The following is a 24,459-nucleotide window of genomic DNA, read 5'->3' on the forward strand; positions in this document are numbered from 1 at the left end:
GCCCTACTGTCCCTACAGGTCTACATGTGGGTGGGGACCCAAACAAGCCAGGTGGAGATCAAACTGAGTCTGAAGGCCTGCCAGGTGAGCCAGCTGGTGGGGAGGGCTAAGCCCGGGTAGGGGGGCATCTGCGAGGACTGCCCCCAGCTCATGCCCTGTCCGGCCGGCCAGGTGTACATCCAGCACATGCGATCCAAAGAGCATGAGCAGCCACGCCGCCTGCGCCTGGTCCGCAAGGGCAACGAGCAGCATGCCTTCACCCGCTGCTTCCACGCCTGGAGCACTTTCCGCAAGCCTCTGGCCTAGGACAGCAAGCGCCCCCATCTGTAGCACCCCCATCGCAGCCCCGAGCTCGGGGCCAGGGTGGCCCATCCGTCCACTGCCAGTGGCAGAGGCTGTGCGCAGGTGGCAGCCCCTATTTGGCCACCCGGCCCCCAGTGCCACGGTCCCCAGCTGCACAGCCTGAGCAGCACCAGGGGGGACGCCCCGACCCAGGCCCTCAGGGGTCTGGGCAGCTGGAGTCCCTCTGGGGAGAGCTATTGTGTGATGCCCCCTCCCTACCACAGAGAAAGCAGTGTGGTTGCCTTTTAAGAGATATTAAATGCTTTTATTTTCAATATTAAAAATCAGTATTTTTAATATTAAAACAGCGCTAATCTTAACAAAATGACAAGAAAAAAAACCCCAAGGTACAATCTACAGGGAAACCCATCCTGACTGACCCCCCTCCCAACACGTACACACACACGTGTACACACACATACACACACCTCTAACTAGACCCCAATCACGCGGTCACACACACACACGCACTCGTGCACAGACTGGGGGGTGGAGGTGGGTGCTGACCCAGGAGCAAGTACCAAAATAGTTTTAGAAATGCCCGTCCAGCCCAGCACAGGCGTTAGAAAAATACTCTTTGCAAAGGGGTTGGGGAAGGACGGTATGTTGATGGGAGGTGGTGTAGGCTTGCCAGCCCCAGCTGTCTTCTCCCCATGGCAGCTGGCCAACAGGTGCCCATAGGAGGGGCTGCTGCGAATCTGCCCCAGAGGCTCAGGGCTGAGCCCTAGGCCCACAGTCCCGCACCGCCCCGGGGTCGGGCAGGCAGGTCCTGGTGGAGGCCACAGGTTAGCAGATGTGGGTCTAGGCAAAGGGCCCAGGGAGTCCTGGATGCCAGCTCGGAGCAGGGCAGTTGGGAGCCACATAGTTTTGGCCTTCCTGGTAAAGGAAGAGAAGAGGGCTCAGAGAAAGGCAAAGAGCCCCAGAGCGGCCGACAGCCCAGCTGCAGGGGCCACCACGCTGACTGCACCCCCCCAGACCTGCAGTGACAGCTGGAGGCAGGCTTGCTGAGCCGGAGCACTGCGCACATCTGGCCCCACCGAGGTCAGGCTTGGCAGCAGTAACCCCAACAACAGGAAGTGGGAGCTGGAGTGCAGGGCCACACTGGGTGGGGGCACCAGACAGCCAACAGGTGGGGCAGACCTAGGGACCCCCCAGACGCAGACCCCAGATCCAGGTCCTGCTCCCCGGGATCACCGTGCTAGACCCAACCACGCGAGCCTGGGGGATCTCATCTGCAAAATGTGCTGGCCGAGCCAGCCCCCAAGCTCCCAGCTGCCAGCACTGCGAAGCTGTTTGCTCTGGACTGGTTCCACACACCACCTATGACATCCAGGAGCTGACAGGCCGGCCCTGTTTTTCTAAGACTCAGGTATGAAAATCAGGGCTGTCAAACGGCACGGAGCAGGCCGACTCAGGGCCTTATTTGGTCAGCACCTTATTTGATCAGGATGGCACAGGCTCGAGCCTCATCTTCTGCCAAGTTCCTCAGGTTTTCCGATTCCTCTGAAGAGCTGGGGGGAAAGGGATGGTCATCAGAAGGTCCTAGCACTGGGCCCTTCCTCAGACCTCCGTGCCCAGCTCTGACAGAAGGGAAGCCAGAGGGTGCAAGCAGGAGGCTAGGGAGCCTGGGGAGACCCTCCCGCACGCCCACCTGCCCACATGTCTCACCCCAGGAAATCCTTCACATCCTCCACCGTGACGTCCCCTGTCGTGTCCAGTGTGGTGTCTGCACTAGTGGCCGAGTCGATGGACATGGGCGAGAGCATGGCCTCAGGCGGCTCTGGGGTGTCTGCAGGGATGAAGTGGTCAGGCCCCTGCCTGGAGCCCCACGGCACCAAGCACCCTCAGCCCTCCACCTTCCATCCCCACAGACCTGAGGACCCAGACCCAAACCCAGCCCACAGTGAGGCTCAGGACCACGGGCTGACCTCCAGCCCTCTCCTACCTAGCTTGGCCCACGCTGGGCTTCTAGCCAGGGCCAGGCTACTGCCTCCCACGGAGACCTGCCCCCAGGTCTGAGCTGTGTGGAGTCTGGCCACCTTTATTCCCCACCCCAGTACCCCTTACCAGCTCCCTTGCTGTGGCCAGGATCCGGGCTTCCATCGCGGCTCCGTGAGGCCAGGACGATGCCTGGGGTCCCATTAGCCTGGCTCAGCTTGGGTGACTCTCGGAGCCTGTGGCTGCAGAGACGGGGTCATGATGGGGACCCCACACATGTCAGACCCTGCCTGCCCTCTCCCAGGCCCCAGGGACAGAGAGGGGTGCCACCATGGAGGGCCACCCTCATTCCATGCAGAGTTGGGGCACGGGGATGAGAGCGCCCATGGTAGGCCGCCTGGGCCGGGCCTTCCATGCACCTGGCACGGGTGCTATCTCGGGGCCAGCTGATGTCCAGAGAGCAGAGCGGCTCTGTGATATTCCGGGCACTCAGAGAGAAGCGTTCAAATTCAGACGGAGAAATCAAGTAAAAACCTGGAGAGGGGTGCAGGCGAGGAGAGGGATGCAGTTAGGACTGGGACTCCAACCCCAGCCCCTCAGCAGACTCTCCCTCCCCCCGGCCTCTGGGGCCAGTCCCGCGCCGGCCCTGGGGCCCCTCTCTGCCAACACTCCCCAGTGACCCTCTCAGCCCTGCTCAGGCTGCCCACCCTAGGAAGCCTTGCCCTCACCCTGGCCGTGGCGTGTGAAGACGCAAGAAGCGATGCCGCTGATGTCCTCCTTCCGGATACAGGAGTAGTGCACCTGCGGCCGCAGGCCAGGCACCGAGAACACGTGCACGTCGCCCAGGTTGGTGAGGCAGGCCAGGCAGGTCTCCGCGTAGTCCTCACAGGCCACACTGGCAAATGTGGCAAGTGCCACCTTGCGCACGCGACAACCCTCGTGGGCTGTCAGCTTGAACTTGGTCTTGGCGCTCACCTTGGGCAGCGTGAACACCTGGCGGCGGGCAGGCAGCCAATGAGCAGAGCCTGGAGTCCCAAGCACAGGCAGCAGCCCCCACCCTGGACCCAGCCTGCGAGAGCGGGGCCTGTGCAGCTTGGCCACAGGGCCGCCTTCGCCCAGGACTCACCCGCCCCCAGCTACCCTCTCCTCACACTCCACCCAGGCTCCACGCTGAGGGCCCAGGGCCCCGCCAACTATGGCCAAACCAGCCACACTGGCTTGTGAGGGTCAGGTGGCTGCTACCCCCTCAGATCCCAAACTCCAGCCGGGCAGAGCCCCAAGGAGTGCTCAGAGGGTCTTCGTGGGGACTCAGGGGGGCAGGAGGGTGCTGAGGGACTACAGCCACCTGGGCTCTGCAGGGGGCACCTGTACTAGCCGGGGGTGTCTCGGGGAGAGGGAGGGATCTCAGCAGATGAGGGGTACAGGGCAGTTTCTAGAGGGTCCAATGGTGTCTGGGCAGGAGCCTGGAGTGTCTCCCTGGGGCTTACCTTGAACTGCTCCTCAGATGCGATGAGCACGGCGTGGCCGCCCTGCATGTCGGGAGCCTGTGCCAGGTCCCGGGAGGCCTCATACGGCTCGGGCAGTGGGCGGCCACGGCCATCCAGCACGGCGATGGCCACGACGGGGGCGCGGTGCATCAGCTGCACCTCCTTGCCCAGCACGGCCTCCACCGCCCGCTCGGGTCGCTTCTCACCACCCGCCGCTGCTGGCACCTCCAGCGCGTAGGCGAACACAGAGCCCGAGTTGGTGCCTGCCCACATGGTGGGTCCGTGGTGGGCCGCTGTGGGAGGCCCGACCTGTGAGGCGGGCTGCCGGCCGCGCCCCACGGGTGCCTCCTCTCTCCTCCCAAGGCCCCAGAAGCGCCTCTCCCCCGACCCACACCTCCCCAGAGGCCAAGGCACAGACCCTGTGCTGCTGATGAAATGTGGGGCCTGAGATACAGCCCTCGCATGAGGGGGAACGGTTTCATGCAGGTTCCCACATACACCCGGGCCTCTAAACCCCATCCCGTGGCAACCTCAGCCCCCAGCTCTGTACCAGGGACCCCAGCCCTGAGCGTTCCCCAAGGCCACCGTACACCATCACCGGTCCCAGCGACAGATTCAGAACCCCCTCACCCTACAGACATGCTCCAGTTGGCTGCGGCCAACCCCCTTCGGGGTGCTTGCCGCCTCACAGCCACACATGGAGCCCTCAGGCCAGGGCTGGAAGACACTGGGGCCCCCCAGGGACACTGTCTTGCCAGCTTGGCCCGTGTGAGCTGCAACTCTGGGGACAGGCCCTCCATTAGAATCAGAGGCAGGAGCCAGCAGGAAGTGCCAGTCACTGCCATGAGCACTTGATGAACTGCTGGCCTCTGCAGCAGCCGTCAGGGGGAGCCAAACCCCCAGGGAAAGTCAGCAGCTCACTACAGGCCCTGACAAGGGACACTGGCCGCTGGGAAGCCGTGACCCATCGGCCGCCTCACAGGGACAGCAGAACGCGGTAAGGAGGGCTGCCACATCCAGTGAGAAGAGCCACGGGACATAGGATCCCCGACATAAAAATGACACCAGGAGGGGGTGCTCCCCTCGCAAACCCAGGGACTGGAAGTCCCATAAGAAAGATGCCAAGCAGGGCCTGACTAGATGCTGACCCAACACCAAGCATAAGGTGTTCTTGAGATGAATGGACAAAGGCACCAGGAACCAAGTGTGCCTGGGGGACCAGCTCCGGGCAGCATGCGGTCGGCTTTCCTGCTTCCTGGAAGGTGCAGTGCCCTCCACCAACATGGCCTAGATGGCCAGCTGAGGCCCATTCCCCAGCCCACCCCCCCATCTCACCATCTCGAAGGAATGTGTCAGCAAAGTAGAGGCAGCGGACGACGCCAGAGAGGGAGTCATCAGCAGAGCGGGGCTCGATGCGGCGCTGCACCGGGGTCATCTCCACGTCGTGGGGACACGTCTGCTCAGCCAGCTGTGCGTTGGCCTCCTGCAACTGGAGGGGCAGCGGCCTCCAGGACGCCTGCCGCCTCCCCCACAGCCCAGTGCCCAACAGCCCAGCACCCTCCCCGCCCTGTCCTCATCACGCTGGCCGGGGCAACCGTGGCGACCAGACACCGGGCCCAGGGCCCAGGGCCCAGGCCAGGGCTGGGGCCTGGCTCCGCAGCTATGCCCAGCCCGCAGAGGCAGCCAGGCGGCACCCGGGCAGCCGAGCCCCAGCTCACCTTGCTGCTGGTGGTATTAGCAGTCCGCTTCTTGCCCGAGACTCGGCTCTTGCGGATGCGCCGGAAGGACTGGCGCAGAGACTTCTTCAGGGACTTCACCCGGGACAGTGGGCCCTCCATGGCCAGAGAGTCATTGGGGTGAAGTGTGCACCTGCAGGCAGGCTACATCAGCGAGGGTCCAGAGCAGACTCCGGGAGTGGCCACCATGCAGCCGCCAGCCCCAGGGGTCTGGAACCAGAGGCCCAGGGATGCTGCCCCACCATCCCAGCAGCTGGGGCTTAAATTCCCCAGCAGCACTTCCCCTAAGAACAGGGCTGCCAGGGGCGCCTGGGTGGCTCAGTGGGTTAAGCCTCTGCCTTCACTCAGGTCATGATCTCAGGGTCCTGGGATCAAGCCCCACGTCAGGCTCTCTGCTCAGCAGGGAGCCTGCTTCCCCCTTCTCTCTATGCCTGTCTCTCTGCCTATCTATGATCTCTGTCTGTCAAATAAATAAATAAAATATAAAAAAAAAAAAAAAAAAAAAAAAAAAAGAACAGGGCTGCCAGAGGGGCAGGGGGCTTTCAGGGCACCCTATCTCCATTATCTCAGACCTTAAAAGGGGAAAGCGAGGCCCAGACAGGAGGCTGGGGTCGGGGGTAGGGGTAAGGGGGGCAGTACAGACCCTTCATCACCAGGCTCCAGCCCCACCCCCCACACACCTGGCCAACACTGGGCTCCTGCGCTGATAGTCGAAGAGGCCAAAGCCGTGACTGGTGCCAAAGGCCACAAGGCTCCACTCAGCATGGAGCGTGACAGCGGTGACAGCAGCTGGTGGCAGGCACTGAACAAGCACTCGGGGCTGGAAGCCAGCAGGCCACGGCAGCGGTCCCGTACGCGGACTCAGCCGCTCGTGGCCTTTCCATGTGAAGCCCTCTCGGTCCTGGAGGAGGTCCACGCTGGCCACGCTGACCGCCTGCTCCGAGGGCACGTCACTTAGCTCCAGCACCAGCACCTGAGCCCACAGTCAGGGTGGCGGAGGGGTCAGCATAGAGGCGGATGGGAGTAGCCAGGCCCCACCCAAGCCTGCCAAGGCCGTCAGGGTGGTCCCAGTGGTATCGTCTCTAGTTCATCTACTTAATAAGCACTTACTGAATGCCTGCTGTATACCAGGACCTTCACTGAGCACTAGGGAACACAATGGTGACCAAAACCTGCTTCCTTGTTTTTTATCAGCCAAGTATCCTATCCCTCCAAGCCCGTCTTCATTAAACAGAGTTTATACAGAGTACAAGGCATAAAGTATACAGAGTGTACTTTCTTACTAAGTTCTTATGTTCTTATATATATTAAGGTATACCTTAAGGTATAAGCTATAAGGTGTAAGGTCTACAAAGTATAAGGTATACAGAGTATACCTTCTGTATACTGCATGAGTGCCAGTGACAAAGCAGTAACCAAGAGCCACTGGCCTTTGGAGCAAACTCCTTTCCACTCACCAGTCTCCCATTTAACAGTAAGTGCCCGTGGAACACATATGTATCGTGCGGGGTGCTGGGGGCACCGCAGAGACCGAGCCCTGCTGGTCCCCATTCTCCCAGAGCTCACCTTACACTTGTGCTCCCGTTCCCAGCCCCAACCCTCCATGGCTCCCCAAGAGCCAGTGTCTAGCCTCAAGGCCCCCAAGAGGTTCCACCTCCCTGGCCGGCCTCAACCCAGCCACTCTCACCTGGAGCCCCACTCTGGGTCAGATCTACTTCCTCCAGAAAGCCCTTGGAGACCCCAACCCGAAGCCACCTCTGCCGTACCTGGCCTGCTGTGCCAGCCACCACCATCTGGGCTGTGTACTTGCACAGGGCCACCTTCTGTACACCAAGCCGAGGGTCATCACTGTAGGGATCAAAGCAGCCCACCTGGGGGGCAGAATGGAGGAGTGAGGACTCAGGGCAGAGTAGGGCCCAGGTCCCCAGAGCTCGGGGAGGGGCCCACCTTGCGAAAGGGGGGCCAGTCGTCCTCGGCGGCCTGGGCCAGGCTGTCAGCGTGCTCACAGTCTGTCTGGAAGAGGCCGGCTGTGCTGAGCTTGTAGAGCGGCCGCAGTGCCACACCAGAGGCATCCCAGAACCGCACAGTCCCGTCCTCGTGGCTGCGGGGAAGGCGACATCAGCCCCACCCCTGGTCCCCCTGCGCCTCCCTGGCCACTCATCCTGCGACCACTCACTGAGCACCCACTGCAGACACCAAGCACTGACCAGACTCCCACAGCACACAAGGACGCATCAACTGCAGCAAGCAAACACATACTGAGCGCCCACTGTATGCCAGACCCCATGCACCTGGGCCTCTCAAATAGGGTGAAAAGGGGTGGAAATAATCACCAGTGTGATGAGCAGGAGATGGTAGAGGAGAAAATGCAGGGAAGAGAGGACTACGGGCACATCCAGGAAAGGCCCTCGGGAGCTAGCCACAGAGCAGAAGGATCAGCTGGGGCATGAGGCAGCCATGTAGGCAGAGCAGCAGGAAGCCTGGGGAGGCTGGGAGGAAGCAGGGAGGGGAAATAGGGGGAAGGAGCAGACAGATCTGGGGTGCAGCCTCAGGACACAGCTGCAGGGCCCACGTCAGGGGCCTCCGCACAGTGGTGAGAGCCCAGAGCCAGGGTGTGAAAAGGTGCCTGAGTCTCAGGGGCCAGTTGGGACACTTCCAGAGCCACGATCAGTTCCCCAGCAGGGGAGGCGACGCTGGAGCCAGAGGCCTGAGGGTTCCAGCAGAGAGAGGCAAGGCAGGAAGCTAGGGCCTGAGTCATTGGGCACGTCAGCGCCCGCCAGGCCCAGGCTGGGCTCTGCAGCACCTGCCCAGGGCAGATCCGTGCGTGGGCCAACCCAGATTTTCCGGTCCCAGGGCAGGCCGGGTGGGTGGAGCTCAGTTCCAGACCAAAAGGCAGGGCAGGGCGGGGCCTAGGGAAGCTTCATCCTAATCCACCCTGCAGGAGAGGGGGTGTCCTGGTCCCACCAGGGGCGGGGCCTGGCTCATCAGGCAGATCAGAATCCACCAGGCCCCAAACAGGCTCTCCTGCACCTGTGGGGTCTGCACCAGGCCCCATCTGCACACACACACACACACACACACACCAGGCCCCATCTGCATACATACCCACACACACACACGCACACATAAACATGTCACATCTGTGCTTGACCATGGAACACACATCTGCCTACCCGGTCAGCAGTAGCCCTCGCTGGGATGGCTCCTGGGCCAGGTTCCGGCCCCCAGTGATGGGCCAGCTCTGGGAGAGGGAGGCAGAGATTTGGAAGCGGAAGGTCAGGACAAGGCCTTCTTCTAACCCTGGGCCTGGTACCCAGGGCCCAAACTGCCTGAGTTCCCTATGCATGTCTGCCATATTCCCCACTCCGGGCCTAGGCCTGTCAGAGCCTGGATCACCATTGCCATCCTCCATCCCCCACCCATCCCTGGCCCCGCAGGAGGCCCCGGGCACATACCGAGGAGCTGGAAGCAGGCTGCGGGCTCTGCTGCTCACCAGCACTCACAATGCGGGCCCACAGCTTGGCGGGGACATTGGCGACGTGTGCAGAGCAGGTGATCGCGGACGAGTGCAGTGGGGCCAGGTACGGGGCGGGCACGGCAGGCCAGCCGGGCGTCTGCAGGTCCAGCACCACCAGCTCCTCCTCGAGCAGCACAGCCAGGGCCTGGGGCTCATCAAACTCTGCGGGATGAGGGCTAGGTGAGCCCAGTGGCAGAGGGCATGGGGCACAGGGCACGGAGCACAGGCCAGGGCGGGCACACACCATCCTCAGGCCGTGTGCTGTGCACCGTGAAGAAGTCGATGATGCGGGAAGTGAAGTCCAGCGTCACCAGGGTCTCGGCCCGGAGCACACTCACACAGTGGCGGTCACCGTAGCTGGCACGGGGCATGCCTCCGCTGAAAATGATGAAGTGGTCCCTGCAGGGCCGACAGGGGAGTCGCATGAGCCACAGGGCCCCAGGTGCGCACTGCCCAGCCCAAGGAGAGCGATGCAGGCCGTCCCTGCGCCCCCGCGCCCACCCTGCTCCCCGCTGCAGACACAGCCCCCAGCCCACGTCTGAGCACCCGCTCCCCACCTACCCAGATTCACAGTTTCGCCACAGAATCTTGTTAATGGCTTTGCAGGGGAAGGGGCCTGGAGGGGTGGGACAGTGTCGGGCTCACTCGCTCCCCAGGACCGGAAGGGCCCCAGGTCACACTTCTCCAAGCTTCTCCCATTCCTAGTCTGCCTCCATCGCTCCCCACCTCGCAGCTGCTTCCTGACTCCCTGAGGGGAAGGCCCACTATCCCACCGTGCACCCCCCCCAGGGGTCTCACCTTTGAGGATGGCGCTTGGCACTGCCGCCTTCCACCAGTTCTCTTGGACATCCCCACCAAGGCCAGGCAGCCCCAAGTGCCTGAGTTTGGAGTCACCGGCCAACCCCATGCTCAGGTGGCAGGAGCCGCCCTCGGCCTTCCCGGCACTCACCATATGGCGTGGTGGCCACTGTGGGCTGGGTCATCAGGGAGTCGCCGGTGTCGGCGGACCAGACGGCGTAGCTGCCATCGCTGTGGGAGCTGACCAGCGTGCTGCCGCTGCGTTCCCAGCACAGGCTCTCCAGCTGCTGCCGGGCAGAGGGGGGAGTGTGAGCAGGGGTGTGAGCAGAGGGCCTCGGCGGGGGCCGCCGGCCTCCCCCACATACCTGGTTACCCAGGAAGACGCGGTCTGCGCACTGCGCCGCCTGGTTCCAGATGACCAGCAGGCCCCGGCTGTAGCCAATGAGGATCTTGGTGGGGTCCCGCAGGTGTCCCTGGAGTGACTCCACGGGTCCCAGTGCCTTCCCACACCGGTAGTCGTCTGGCACGCTGAGGAGGGGCTCATGTGAGCTGGCAGGAGCACCCCCAGGCCTGGACTGGCTGCCAGGGGAATCCGCCTGCCTCTCACCTGCGAAGAACCTCGTCTGGGACAAGAGTCCGCCCCTCGAGCAGTGTCAGGGTGGGAACATCCAGGAAGAAGACGCTGCCGCCCTCAGTGCCCAGGGCTGCCATGTCACCAGCTGTCACCAGCAGGACCACTGTGATGCGGGCAAGGCTGAGCGGGCCACTGCACAGGAGGAGGGGAGGCAGGTGAGGGTGAGCCCAGGCCCTGCTAAGGAAGGGTATGGATGGGGCGGGGCTGCTCATGACGGCCCCTCTGCGCTCACAGAGCCCTGGTTCTCGAGTGGGCTGGCGCACCGGGAAGGCAACGGTGACGGCTGCGGGCCTCGTAATTAGCTCAATTATTCATCAGGATGTTGGGAAGGAGAGGGATAAAAATAGGTTCCCCAGGTCTTGGAGACAGACTCCCGAGCCCCTCCCACTCACTAGGAGGGGAAGGCAGGAACCAGGCCAGTGCCCAGGCCAGGACCAAGGGCTCCAGGACATACACGACCCTCCTGAGCCCAACCCGGGGTCCCCAATCACCAGCCCACAAATGGCCCCCTGACTTCACTGGAGGTGCCCCAGACTGACCCTGCCTGCAGAAGATGAGAGACCTCCCTGGGGGACACATCCCAGGGGGAGGGCTAGATGTCTGGGGGGGTCTCACTCAGCCCCCAGCAGGAGCAGGACAAGCCGCCCACTTAGGCAGTACAGGATTCTTGAAGGGTTAAGGACTTGCCCACACAGACAGTTTCAGCAAGGGCCAGCAGGGCCGGGGACCGAGAGGCCCCTTACACTCTCACCGGGGGTCCATGCCCACTCAGTTGCCCCCTAGAGGGTCCTCTCTGGCACCTCACACAGCCTGGTGGGACCCTCCTTGCTCCCAAACTTGCCCTGTCAGCCATGCACTTTACGGCCCATTACCCCAACCCCAACCATGAATGGCCCTAGTTGCCACCAGAGCATCACCTGAGACTCAGCCGGGACCCCCTATTTAACACCCGAAAAATCCACCAGAACCCAGGCGCAGCTCGATGGACTCTGCCCCCCTAGGCCCAGAGCAGAGGCCGGCTCCCACCACCTCCACCAGGGTCCCCCAGGCCCCACAGCTCATTCCCAGCCAAGTCATCTGGTACCTGGCCCCATCAAAGCCCGGCCGACTTGGTGGCTGGAAGCTGAGAGCCTCCTCCAGGTGGGCGCAGCCATTGTGGTGGGCGATCTCCCAGAGGTGCAGGCTGCTATCGTCCAACAGGGTCAGGAGGCGGCCCTGGTGGATGAGCAGAGACAGAGACCGGGCTAGGCGGGAGCTGGGCAGGGCACAGAGGCTCGGGCAGCCGAGGAGGGGAGAGGCTCACCTGGCCGGGCAGGAAATGCATCTGGGTGACAGTGGCTGTGTCCCGGTGCAGGCCGGTAAACTCCACACCAGGTGCACCATAGCTGAGTGCAGAGGTCAAGGGCAGAAGCAGGCATAGGAGATCCTCCCTTCCAAGAACCCTCCAACGGGCCCCAGTCAGGCCTGCCCTCCAAGGTCCAAGGAGGGACACCCATCCTTGAAGAAGCACAAGTCTGTACCCCCAAGATACGCCCAGGATCAGAGAGCAGGCTTCACTCTGCACTGCAAGTTGGTACTGTGTGACCTTTACTTCCTCATCTGTAAAATGGGCTTGAGTCCCACTCCCACCTTGCAGGGCTGATGCAAGTGAGAATACAAACACACTCAGCACCTTTGGCCCAGGCCTGGCACGTGGCCAGGCTCCCATTCTGTGTCAGCCTCAGAGCATGTCTGTGTACATTAGGAGCTGGGCCCCGCAGGTTGGGATCACACAGGCAGAGAGGCCAGGCTGGGCCTGGGCACAGAAGCCTGAGGCACAGCAGAGTCCAGGCTGCCTCTTCCCACAACTCCAGGCCAACCTCCAGCTGCAAGCAAGGACATCAAACTCCCCCTGCAGCTGGCAGCCAGCAGCCCCTGCTGTGATCAGGGAGAGGCCACGACCAGCCCATTTTACAGACATTGCATGGAGGCTGGAAGGCTGGGTGAGTTGCCGCAAGTCCCTGGGGTCAGTGCCAGAGTCACGGCAGCTCCAGGCAGCTCCAGGTCCGACAGTGGTCCGACAGGGGTCCAAAGTTGGGGGAGGGGAGTCAGGAGGGAGGGCTAGGGAGGGGTCAGCGTTGCCCAGCAACAACACAGGGGCTCGTTGCTTTGGAGCTAGAGCTGGGATTCCCTGCAGGAACCAGAACACAAGAAGAGGGGACAAAAGAGAGGGCAGGAGCTGCTGGGCGGGAACCAGGGTTGCCAAGGAGACGGCTGCCCTTGAGGGGGAGGGGTAGCTGCTGTGGCCAGCCTCAGTTTCCCAACCCAGGGCTCTGGTAGCTTGGGGGAAGGAAGGAGGGGAAAGAGGAGGACCCCAGCCTCCTCCTCTGGGGCTGTCTCCTCACCAGTACATCAGGTTCTTTGTGAGCACGCAGAGGCTGTGCGCGAGAAACACCATGGACGGACAGCTCAAGCGGCTACCAGAGTCGCCTGGACACGGGACTGAGCAAGGGGTTGCACTGAGCAAGGGGCTGCGGGAACACAATACACGTGCAGGGAGGGTACAACAGCAACCAGAGGGGCGGGAGCAGGCCAGGGCCGGTGGGGGGCGGTTCAGGGCAAGGGATCCGAGCACTGTCCCCTCCCCACCCCATTCCCTGCTCCACAGTGCCTCCCTGGGAGCCCATGGGAGAGGGGCACCCTGGCCCCACCACACTTCCTAGGGAAGGCAGACTCCCAAACTACAGGCCCAGTCCCCCACCCCTGCCCAGCCACCGGCCCAGGGGTGGGAAGGCCCCCATGCACCCCACCCCTTTCCAGGCACTGACTCAATTTTTGGCCAACCAACATCCCCAGTGAGGGTACTGAGAGCCGGAGGATCACGGGGCACGGGGGGAAGGGCAGGCAGCCCCCAGTGGGCCCTCACCTCAGTTTCCCCACTCGAGGGGCTTCCCGGAGAGCAGCAGGGATGGGGTCCTCCATAGCAGGCAGGGAGGCAGTCAGCTGCCGGCGTGCCCCACCCAGCCCCCACTCCGTCCTGGCAGGAAAATGCCCGCTTTGTGCGGCTCACACGGCCCATTGTGCAGCCGCCAGCACCCAGGTGGGGGCCCTGCCGTGCTCACCATGCTGAGCCTGGCACGGCCCCCAGCCCCTCGGCCGCACACATGTATCTTCACATTCGCACACGCGTGTGTGCCTGGTCATCAGGGCAAGGCCCACTAGGCGACCCTGGCCCACTCGCCACCCCTGCTGGGTACTGCGCCTGGCCAGTCTCCCGGCCCAGTGTTCCCGGTCAGTTGCTGGAGCAGTGGCAGGGTCACCTAGGTAACTCATCGGCTGAAACACAGCTAGGGACAGCTGTGACCACTACAAGCTGATCCCTCCCCCACAACCATTTCTGTAAAGAAGTCTCAGGGGTAGAGGCCGCACAAACCTCCACCAGGACCCAGGCACCGACTGTGGCCTCCCAGAGTGGGCCAGGCCCCAGGAGTCAGCACACAGGGGGCTACGAGCAGGAGGTCCCGACCGGCCTTGAAGGCCTCGGTGCGCAAAGGATACATCTTGACGGCCCCAGACCTCGTGCCGATGGCCATGATGCGGAGCTCTGGGTCAAAGGCCAGGGCGCTGGGCTGGTTGGGGAAGCCATGCTCCACGGTCTGTGGGGGGAGGGGAGGGCATGGGCAGCGGCATGAAGCCCCCGGCCCACCTGAGGCCCACCCCAAGGCAGCCTCCAGACTAGTGTAGCTGCACGGTGAGGACGGGCACCCGTCCATCTGAGCTCAGCATCTCGATGAAACAGGTGATCACATCTGCAACCCACACCTCACAGGCCCTCCCCCAGCCAAGGCCTTGTCCTCCTCTGCATCCACATCTGGCCCGCCGTGTGCAGAGCTCTGACAACAGAGAGAAGCAGGAACCCCGAGGTGCAGGCACAGAAGTCGACCCGACCCATCTCACAGAGTGGGGCTCTGTGCCCCACTCCTGGAGATGAGCTGCCATGCTTTCTGAGGTCCTGTATGATGTGTGTGGCACTCCCCACGGGCCCGACTGGAGATCGGAGGGCAACACCCGGGATCAGCTCGTCCGGCTCCCCCAGGGCCTCTCCTTCTGGCAAGGCCTGTCCCACGGCAGACTCCAGCCCTCCGGGTTCTCAGTCCTTCCTTACACCAGCTCATGCTTTCGGCCACCTTCCCACATCCACCATGGAACTCCCACTCATCCCCAGAGGCCTGCCTGAAGGGGCTCCCACCCTGTCCTCAACACCAACGCGGGACACCACAAGTGGGCACAGGCATCTCCTGACCAGTGCCTCAGTAAGGCACACATTTCAAAAGAAACCGTGGTCCCAGGCCTGCTGCCCCAGCCTCCCTCCTGCCTCAACCAATCCAGGCCAGAGACTGCGCCCTCTATGCAGCTTGCTTGGATCACCACATTCTCTAAGCCTCAGTCTCCCATGTGGGCACTAGGGGCAGTGAGGGCACCTGAGGACAGAGTCACCCATTTGGCTGGCAGTGCGGGGGGGCGGCGGGGGAGTGCCCTTCCCTTTCCCACCAGCCTCGCCATGTCCGTATTAGAGCTAACCAGGTCTAGCCAGTCCCATCCTCTGCTCAGGGCCCTCTCCGAGCTTCCACCTCACCACCTGGCCCCTCTCTGTCCTCCTCCTCTCTCTCTCCCCCAGCTTACTTGATTCAGGCCCAACGGCCTTCTGCTCTCCAATTGACTAGGCAGGCTCCTGCCTCAGGACCTTTGCATCTACTGCCCCTCTACCTGGAAAGTGCTTCACCCAGCATTCCCCAAGGAGGGCTCCTCCTCATTACTCAGGTTTCAGCTCAGTAGTCACCTCCTCAAAGCCCTCCCTGAATCACCCTGCTCTAGCGGCTCCCTGTCCCCACACTCCCTACCCTCACCCTACTTTATTATATTCCCAACATTGGCCATCATCCTAACTGCTGCATATTTCACACTTCTGCTTTGGCTTTCACTGCCTCCCCCACGAGTACCTCAGCACCCCAAGTGAAGAGGCATTTGTCCCTCTTGGGTCACTGTGGTGTGTCCTCAATACCTAGAAGGGGGCCCTCACACAGGAGGAGCTCAGGATATAAAGTGACATAGACTGGATATCCCATGGGCACGGTGTGGGCAGGACAGGGATCTGGATGCAAGGCAGTCCAAAGTCCACGCTTGCTTCTGACGCTCGCCACCACTCAGGATCTAGGACCCATTTGTTCTCTAGTGATCACCTATCTCCTGTTGTGACCAAGCCCCTTGCCCCAAACTACACCAACGCTGCCACTCGGAATGGGGCCTCACTCTCCTGAGCAGGGAGCCCTTGGCTTCTGCCAACCCAGATCCAGCCAGGAGGACCCACCATATATCTCCAGTCTCCACTTCACAGTCCCTGACTCACCTGTCCCCACCATCCACCTCACACCTCACAGGGGCTCACTCACACTGTCACCCAGCACACGAAGGGAACCAGCTGGGAGAAACTGGACACCAGCCACCCTTCTGGGCTCCCCAGGCCCCTGGCAAGTTCTCAGCCACCACATCTGAAGGCCCTGGCAGCCCCACCACCACCAGGAAACCCTGCTTGCCCTGAGAGACATTCCCACCTCGGCCACTTCACCTCTAGCCATTCCGGAGCCTTCTCCTGAACAAGGGTCTCCTCGCGTCTGGCTCAGGACCACAGCAGCCCATCCAAAAATCCCTGCCCCTCAAGACTCAAGTCATATCTTGTCGACAAGGGGCCACAAAGACAGAGAGCCCCAGCGCAGTCTGTGACTTTGGGCAAGTCATCATCCCTCTCTGAACCTCAATTTTCTCACCCGTATAATGGTAACAATAACTCTAATCCCTGAGAACAGTGAGGGGCTGTGCAATCAGAGGTTGGGAATAAAAGTGAGGATAGAAGAAATACCCTAGAAGTTAGCAAGCGAAAGGCGGGAGCCTGGATCTACCACACATCAGTGCAAAAGCTGGGCAGAGGAGGGAGCTGAAGGCAGCCCCTTTCCCATGGCTCCCTCTTGCCCTACCAAGGAAAAGAAAGGAAGGAGCAACCACCTCCACCTGGCCCAAAGGATAGGTCAGTTGCACCATGTGACACAGGGAGCCAGAGCCCACAGCAGGGAAAAGGTGGCCCCATTTAATAGCAAAGGAAACTGAGGCCCCAAGAGTTGAAGTGTAGTTGCCTACACAGCCAGCATCTTCCCTGGAGGCCCCAGCAGAGCAGGGCAGGTCAGAGCCCTGGAAGGCACAGCCTAGGACCTTGGGGGAGGAGAGGAAAAGAACATGGACCGGATTTCCCAGCCCCACTCCCCCAACATCTGCCTCCATTCCTCACTCCTCCCCACCCGCCTGGGTGCGAAAGCAAAACAAACTGGGGCCCTGGGCTGCCCCAAGGGCTGAGCAGGGGCTGAGTTCCCCCAAAGGAAGAGAGAGAAAGAGATAGCAAGAGCCAGGGGGAGAGTTCCCAAAGACTGCACAGAGATGCATGTAGGCAGAGACACACGCAGGAGAGACAGGCGAAGACTCAGAGATGAAAAGACAGAAAGAGATGAAGGAAGGCGGAGAAGGGATACGCAGAGACACACAGGGACAGAAGCAGACAGGCTGAGGATAGGGAGGTGATCCTGGGCAGAGACGGGCAGAGACCCAGAGGCATGCAAAGAGTCGCACAGAGACAGATACACACACAGACCCAAGTACACAGAGACCCGCAGAGCCAGGGCCAGTGAGGCCCACAGGGACCAGGAGGAGCTGACTTGGAAAGTCAGCGAGGGACCCAGACCCACCCAGAGTCCGAGAGTGGAGCAGGGGAGAAGACGAGAAGTGGGACCCGCCGAGGGGCGCGCGGCCCGCTCCCCGCGCCGCGCCCCAGCTGGGCGCCCCCTCCCCCTGGGCCCGACGTGGCTCCGGCCCCCGGGCCCCCGGCTCGGGCCCCCGGCCCGCCCCCTCCCGCCCTCTCCCGTCCCATGCCCGAACCGCCGCCGCCGCACCTTGTTGAAGGCGAAGAGCTCCTGCTTGAGCTTCTCGCGCTGCGGGTCGGCGCCCTGCCGCCGGAACCGAAACTTCATCATCTTGCGTCCGGCTGCCGGCGCCGCGCCCGCCGCCGCCGCCGCCCGCAGGATGCGCCGCGCGGCCCCGCCGGTCCTGAGGCGCGGGCGGGGCGCCAGGCGGCCCGGGCGCGGGCGCGCGAGGCGGGGCCTGCACGGGGGCGGCCGCAGACAGCGACTGACGTGCAGGCCGACCAATGGGTGTGCCCGTGCGCTGTTCGCCCCGCCCCTACCGGCCAGACAATGGGGGAAGATTGGGCCCCCGGGCTCGGCCGGGCTCGCGAAAGTACTCCCGCCGAGCATGCGCCGCGGCGCGGGGCCTGCCGGGATTTGTAGTCCATGAGCCGGCCGCCTCCTTGGGCGGCTGGGGACGAGCTTCGAAGGGGGCCGGTGGGTGTTCCCGAACTTGGAGGAGGACTTTTCCGTCCTCCAACGAGGAGCAGCGTGCTTATTCAGGTATTGAGGCAGACCTGTCCCGAAAGCCAGGAGAGTTCCGACTGGTCCAACTCCCAGACTCTTCAGCCTCAGTTTCCCCATCTACGACACGGCTCAGTGATTGCCGAGTTATATTTATAGTTTCACGGGACACCAATTTGTTCCCCTGTGTGCCAGAACACCTCCCACCGCCATGTTTCGCTCTGGCTGGGTGGTCAGTCAGGAATGCCCTCCTCCCCTGGGCAACTCCTACACATCCTTCAGGGTCCACCATCAATGGCTCTGTGTAACAGCACGGGATTCTGAGGCAGGCCATCAGCTAACGAGAGGGGCAGGTAAGAGGCCCTTTCTCAGGAAGTGGCATTTGGGACGATCTTGAGATTGGATCTGGGCCGCTCCAAGATGGGGGAAGGGCCACCCCGGCACAGGAACAGGGTATAAACAAAGCTGCACCCTGCCCCCAGACTCTGAGGGACCATTGGGCCTGTACCCACCCACCTCCCACCTGCCTTTTCTCATCTGGAGGATGGCCTCAAGGCTGAATCCTTCCTTCCAAGGCTGAGGATAGGCCACCTAGGCTCTGGGCCAGGCAGGAGGGAACTCCCAGGAGCAGGTGGGACAGGTGGACCAGGGCCCAGCCCCATAGAGCTGGGTCAGGGGAGGAGGGCCTGACTTCTGACCCCGAAGTAGCTGCCAAGTGACTGAAGCCTTGCTGTCCCCCCCACCACCCGCCCACGCTCAGAGCAGCCCTGCTCAGCCCTTCCCTGGGCTTGGGGCTACATCTGGAAGAGGAGTGGGTGGGAGAGCAGGGAGGTGAGTGCAGGGAAAAATGATCGTAACAAAGTTGAAGGGTACCTCCCGGGTGGCAGGCACTACTCCAAAGCCTTTCTCATTTCAACTGACTTAATGCTCTCAATTTATCTGTGAGGGAGGAAGCAGTATTCCTGCTTTACTGTTGAAGAAGCTGACTGATGGGCAAAGGCAAGTGGGGGCTTTGACCTGAGCTGTAGGCAGAGCTGGCTGGACAGAGTGGCCGCAGAGCCCACTGAACGCCCCAACACAGGCTGCTCAGGCCACTGGGAGGCCCAGGTTCTGGTCCCTGCCCTGCCACCCACTGACTGAGTGACAAGACCTGAGCCCCAATTGCCTCCTCCGCAAAATGGAAGCCTCACAATGGGAAGTGTGAAGTTGTTAATTTACATTCCCACAAGGTTGCTTAGAAGCTGTGTGGCCTGGGGCAAGTTTCCTAAACTCTCTGTGCCTCCAGTCCCCACCTGTGAAAATGTGGAGACTATTAGTACCTACCTCTAGGGGTTGCTATGGAGATGAAATGAATTAGGACTTGTAAAGCCCTTAGGAAGTTCCAGGCAGACTGGCAGGGCCCTGTGAGTGTTAGCAGTTCCGAGAGTTCTTGCTAATTGCCAAGGGAGCTCTTCCCCTCATCACCTTGGGCCAGTCCCTGCCCTTCCTCAGTCTCCCGTTCTCTGTCTTTGAAAGGGGACTTAGTCATCATGCAGTGAGCAGCCATGCCTCCCCACCCCACCCCCAGCTCACAATTGCAGGGGGGTGGGGTGCAGAGCTGAGTGGAGACCATGACCACCCAGGGTTTATTCTGCTGCGATGGAAAATGTGTGGGGGCTGCGGGAGCCCAGTGACCTGAGATAGTGTCCTGGAGGTCTGGGGGTAGACAGAGAAGGGTCCTGCGGCAAGGAGGGGTACATAAAGTGTCAGAATGCACCCTCCACATTTATAAATAATGCAGATTCTAGGTCCCCCAAATTTGAGTGCCTGTGGTGTGGGGGCCCAGAATGTGGATTTTAAACTAGCGCTTTCTCAGGTGACTGAGAACCAGCTTGGCTTCATCCGATCGGTTTGAAGGGGGCTCAGGGGGTCCACTAGGGTACAAATGGGTAAACTGAGATGCAAGCAGACTGGTCCAGCCTAACCACTTACAGGGCAGCATTTAGGAATGGCACCAGGGAGGGTATCAACCCAGGCTGGGAGGGCCTGGGGCACTAATGACTCTTTGTCACTCCCCTCCCCCAGAGCCTCCTCCGCAACAGGCCTGTGATTACTACAGTAGCCCAAGGCAACAGGGCCCCTACCCCACCCCAGCTCATTGCTTGATGCAGGAAACAGAGGTTGGGAAGCCCGGGCAAGGGCGTGAACACAGGACCTTCGGTGATCTCAGGCACCATATTCATCCTGGGAGCACTGGAAGGGAAAGCAGGTCCCTCCTTAGAATCTTCCAGCCTTGGGTCAACCTCAGGCCAGGGAAGGACTGTTCCCTTCTCGGCATTTCCTGGGTGGGGTGGCCTCTCCCTCCTCTGTCCTCCTCCTCAGGCACTCCAGGGCCCTAGCCTAGCTCTGAGGTGAGAATCAGGTCTTGCTTCAAATCCCAAGACATCTCCTTGTTATCTGGATGACCTCAAGTAAGCCATTTGTCCAGCTCGAGCCTCAGTTCCCCCATCCTCATCTGTAAAATATACCGAGGACTATATGAAATTATTCCAAACAGGAATTAAGCATGGGGTAGGTTCTGGACCTTAGTGAGCCACCTGGTTTTAGGACTCTCTCCAGGACCTGCTGGATGCCTCACCATGCTTCAGATATGCTAGACATGCTTCTGCCACAGGACCTTTGCACTCACCGATTCCTTGTCTGGAACACTTTGCCCCTAGGTTTTCACTTAGCCAAATCCCTCACATCCTTTTGGTTTTAATTTAAATAACATTTGCTCAGATAAGCCTATTTCCCTCACTTGTGATGCCCTTCTCTGCCTGATTCTTCTGATGACCTTTTTGTAACCACCATCTATTTGACTTTTTCATTTTTACAGAATTACTTGAGAGACAGTGTGAATGAGTGGGGACAGGGTAGAGGAAGAGGGAGAGAGAGAGAGAGATCTCAAGCAGACTCCCGCTGAATGCAGAGCCAGAATCGGGGTTGGATCTCATCACCCTGAGATCATAACCCGAGACCCTAAATTTATGAGCTGGATGCTCAATCAACTGAGCCACCCAGGAGACCCTTGACTTCTTTATGTGTATATTGTCTCCCCAGCTTGAGAGTGAGCTCCCTAAGCTCTTGCTGTTTTGTTTTTTTGGTTTTTGTTTTTTATTTTTTTGACACAGAGAGAGCAAGCGAGCGAGCACGCACCAAGCACAGGCAGGGAGAGTGGCAGGAAGGGGAGAAGCAGGCTCCCCACCAAGCAAGGAGCTCAACACGGGCTTGAACCCACAACCCTGGAATCATGACCTGAACCAAAGGTAGCCACTTAACCGACTGAGCCACCCAGGGGTCCCAAAGGTCTTTCTGGTTAATTCTGTTCACTGCTGTGTCCACTGTGCCCAGAACAGTGCCTGGCACAGAGTAGGTACTTAACACATAAAAATAAGTAAACAAAGGGACGCCTGGGTGGCTCAGTGGGTTAGGCCACTGCCTTCAGCTCAGGCCATGATACCAGGGTCCTGGGATGGAATCCCGCATCAGGCTCCTTGCTTGGCAAAGAGCCTGCTTCTCTCTCCACCTCTGCTTGCCTCTCTGACTACTTGTGTGTTCTCTCTCTCTGACAAATAAATAAATAAAATACTTAAGAAAAAGTAAACAAATAGATAGGTAAATAAAATAAATTTGAAAAAGATCTGAAGCCAGTACAACAAAATATTAACGTGTGTGGGCGGTGGGTGCTCCTGTGGCTTCTCTGTTCGAGTATTTTTCAATGTGTTTGAAATAATTCATTAAAAATATAAAACACAGGATCTTAAAAAAAAAAAAAATGGGGCACCTGGGTGGCTTAGTGGGTTGGGCCTCTGCCTTCGGCTCAGGTCATGGTCTCAGGGTTCTGGGATCAAGCTTTGCATCGGGATCTCTGCTCAGCAGGGACACTGCTTCCCCCCTCTCTCTCTATCTGCCTCTCTGCCTACTTGTGGTCTCTGTCTGTCAAATAAATAAATAAATCTTCAAAAAAATATATATATAACACAGGGACACTCAGGGGGTGCAGTCTGGTAAGCATGCAGCTCTTGGTTTCAGGTCAGATCATGATCTCAGGGTCATGGGATGGAGCCCTGCGTCAGGTTCCATGCTTGGTGCAGAGTTGGCTTTGGATTCTCTCTCCTCTCCCTGCCCTCCTGCTCATGCTCTCTAAATAAATAAATAATTTTTTTTTTTTTTTAAAGGTAAAACACAGGAGCCCTGATTTTGGGATGCTCAGGTGGCTCAGTTTGTTAAGCATCTGGCTCTCAATTTTGGCTTAGGTCATGATCTCAGGGTCGTGGGACTGTGATAGGGTCCCTGGGGAGCATGGAGCCTGCTTGGGATTCTCTCTCCTCTCTCTGCCCCTCCCTGCTCCCACACTCTATCTTTAATAAAATAAACTTAAAAAAATAATAATCCACACTGCTTAGGAGTCAAATCCATAGAAAAGGGCAGTGGATGGCATGCGGAGAGGCAGGAGGGTAAAGAGGGGTGTCCCTGAGTGTAAATGGAAGCTAAGGTCAGAGAAGTGACTTGCCCAAGGCCACCCTGAGTGGGGAAGGAGGGAAGAAGGGGTGACATGGGAAAGCCCCAAAAAGGCAGAGTAGAGGCAGCGAGGGAGGGGGAGGAAAACCTGGCTGAGGGAGGCAGGCCCTGCCTTCTAGGAGCTGGCCCAGATCCCGGCTGAGGCCACGACCCTCTTCTGCTGCCCAAACCACACACGCAGCTTCTTCCTGGTGGACCCTCCAGGGACCTGGCAGGCCCGAGGATTCCTGGAGCAGAGTGTGGGCTGGGGCCCAGGGTGGGCAGGGCCTAGGGTGGGAGAAAGGTGGGCGGGGGTTGAGAGGCCACAGGGGAGCCTGGCCTAGAGGTGGGGAGGAGAAACCCCCTCATCCTGCACAGCATGCAAAATGAAACTGGCTCTGAGGGCCATTCTTCAGGAGCCGGACAGGCGAAGGGCCAGCGGATCTGGGGCCCTCAATCCGCAGAAGGCGAACAGTGTGCTGGGCCTCCATGAAAGAAAGAGGCCAAACAAGTAGGGAGAGTATTGGAGCAGACTCAGCCTGTCCTCAGCCTGTGAGCCCGGAGGAAACGGGCTCACAGGGCTCCTTTTCTGGGTGCAGGACTCAGCCCTGACACTCCTGATCCTCTCCGAGCCTGGATCCTGAGCTGGGCTTTTCTTCAGCTCATGCTGCGCCACAGTGGGATTCACGTGCACCTGCCTCCTGCTTCAGCCTGACCCTGTGGTAGGCTCATCTATGCTTCATTCCTGTGGCCCCCCAAGTTCTAATCCTGCCTCTTCCACAGCACCTTTCTAGGCCTGTTTACTTGCCTGCAGAACAGGGGAAATATTAATTGCTACCATTTATTAGCACTGAGTATTTCATCTGTGCCAGGCACTACTGTCGTTCATTTAATCCTATGCCCATCTTACAAAAGAAGAAACCAAGGCCAGAGAGGTTAAGTAAGTTGCCCAAAGTCACACAGCTAGTATGCAGCAGTCAGGATTTGAGCCCAGGACCCAAGGAAGGTATCAGAGTTTGTGGTGAAAATAAACTGGGATAGCTTGTAAAGGGCCACACTCACAGAGTCCAGGAGAGGGTGGAGAGTTGGGTCTTAGTCTCCCAGGCTGGAGTGGAAGCAGTGGGACCACACAGCATAATTGGGACTGTGCTGAAGCCAGCCAGGGGTCTGGGGAGCCCAGAGGCAACCCTGAGGAATCTGGGTGGGGGCCAGAGACGGCAGTGGGCACTGGCACATGATTCACAGAATCATGCCCTGGTGAGGTGAGTTGGGTCCCCTCCACACACCCATTAAGCCTGGGGTCCTGGCAGAGCAAGGCAGATGCAGTGGGGAACCTAAGTTCTTGCCTCTGGGGCCTTAGCTCCCCAACCAGACAGCAGCCCCCTGCAACCCCTCCCCACCCCTCACCTCGCAACCAAGCACTGTTGCTTGGGCTCTGCTGCCACCCTGTGGGCATGGGGGGGTACTGCACTGGTGAGCATGTGGACACCCAGCAGGGAGACTCCCAGCCCCACGGTAGGCGGCAGCTCTTGGGTTTGGAGCCCCTTAATCTCCTGCCAATACCAATCTTTTAATGATTTTGACTTGTCTTCAACATAGCAGCTTGAGGGATCCTATGTTTGATCATGCCCTCTGCTCAAAACCCTCTCATGGGGAGTTACTCGCAAGAGTCAAATTGTCAAATTTTACGGAATTTTGCAATTCATTTGCGAAACGTTCTTAAAATTACTTAAAATTTTGTTGAAAACAAAGATAGTATTCAAAACAAAGCAATTCCTATGTTAAGGTTTTGCTACAGACTGTATACTTTCATTCCTTCCATCTGTGGGATTTGGGGGGTTGAGACCCTGTACAATCATGTGCTCTGTCCACCTGTCTTCAGGACTCCGTGTTGTGATCTCACGTTGACAGCTTTCAGTCAGCCACCAAGCGAATGTTTACACCACAGAGATCGGCAAACGCCGCGGATCAGGCTGAATTTATTGCTACTTTCTAGACCAGTGCCATCCAATAAAAACAGAGTAAAAACCACATATGT

The 24,459-nt window shown here is 59.9% G+C and overlaps 2 protein-coding genes across 7 annotated transcripts in view; one reads left to right on the forward strand and one right to left on the reverse strand.

Annotated features, from left to right (window-relative positions):
- Window positions 1-626, forward strand: part of FLII (FLII actin remodeling protein) — a 12,966-nt gene extending 12,340 nt beyond the window's left edge. For both annotated transcript variants that reach the window (XM_059147456.1, XM_059147457.1), the window contains exons 29-30: window positions 19-84; window positions 172-626. In XM_059147456.1, the coding sequence (XP_059003439.1) occupies window positions 19-84; window positions 172-306 (201 nt within the window). In that variant the 3' untranslated portion in view covers window positions 307-626. The remainder of the gene's footprint in view (window positions 1-18; window positions 85-171) is intronic.
- Window positions 586-17,587, reverse strand: LLGL1 (LLGL scribble cell polarity complex component 1). 5 transcript variants are annotated; one of them, XM_059147463.1, is made up of 24 exons: window positions 13,358-13,942; window positions 12,837-12,933; window positions 11,984-12,622; window positions 11,756-11,837; window positions 11,537-11,667; window positions 10,426-10,584; window positions 10,184-10,346; window positions 9,970-10,105; window positions 9,582-9,636; window positions 9,265-9,419; window positions 8,959-9,182; window positions 8,677-8,744; window positions 7,451-7,604; window positions 7,270-7,374; window positions 6,184-6,476; window positions 5,491-5,636; window positions 5,103-5,258; window positions 3,768-4,060; window positions 3,009-3,273; window positions 2,700-2,814; window positions 2,410-2,522; window positions 2,011-2,131; window positions 1,777-1,853; window positions 586-1,218 (listed from the first exon to the last, which is right to left on the reverse strand). In XM_059147463.1, exons 4-23 carry the CDS (start codon window positions 11,774-11,776, stop codon window positions 1,778-1,780), a joined length of 2,949 nt encoding a protein of 982 aa, XP_059003446.1. In that variant the 5' UTR covers window positions 11,777-11,837; window positions 11,984-12,622; window positions 12,837-12,933; window positions 13,358-13,942; the 3' UTR covers window positions 586-1,218; window position 1,777. The 5 variants fall into 5 exon arrangements, with proteins under 5 accessions (XP_059003446.1, XP_059003442.1, XP_059003441.1 ...); XM_059147459.1 differs by lacking the exons at window positions 11,984-12,622; window positions 12,837-12,933; window positions 13,358-13,942 and adding exons at window positions 13,990-14,087; window positions 17,427-17,587 and having other exon boundaries at window positions 9,970-10,102; XM_059147458.1 differs by lacking the exons at window positions 11,984-12,622; window positions 12,837-12,933; window positions 13,358-13,942 and adding exons at window positions 13,990-14,087; window positions 17,427-17,586.
- Between the last annotated feature and the right edge of the window lie 6,872 nt (window positions 17,588-24,459).

Source organism: Mustela lutreola, chromosome 15, assembly GCF_030435805.1.
Source record: "Mustela lutreola isolate mMusLut2 chromosome 15, mMusLut2.pri, whole genome shotgun sequence".
In the NCBI taxonomy this organism is placed as follows: Eukaryota; Metazoa; Chordata; class Mammalia; order Carnivora; family Mustelidae; genus Mustela; species Mustela lutreola.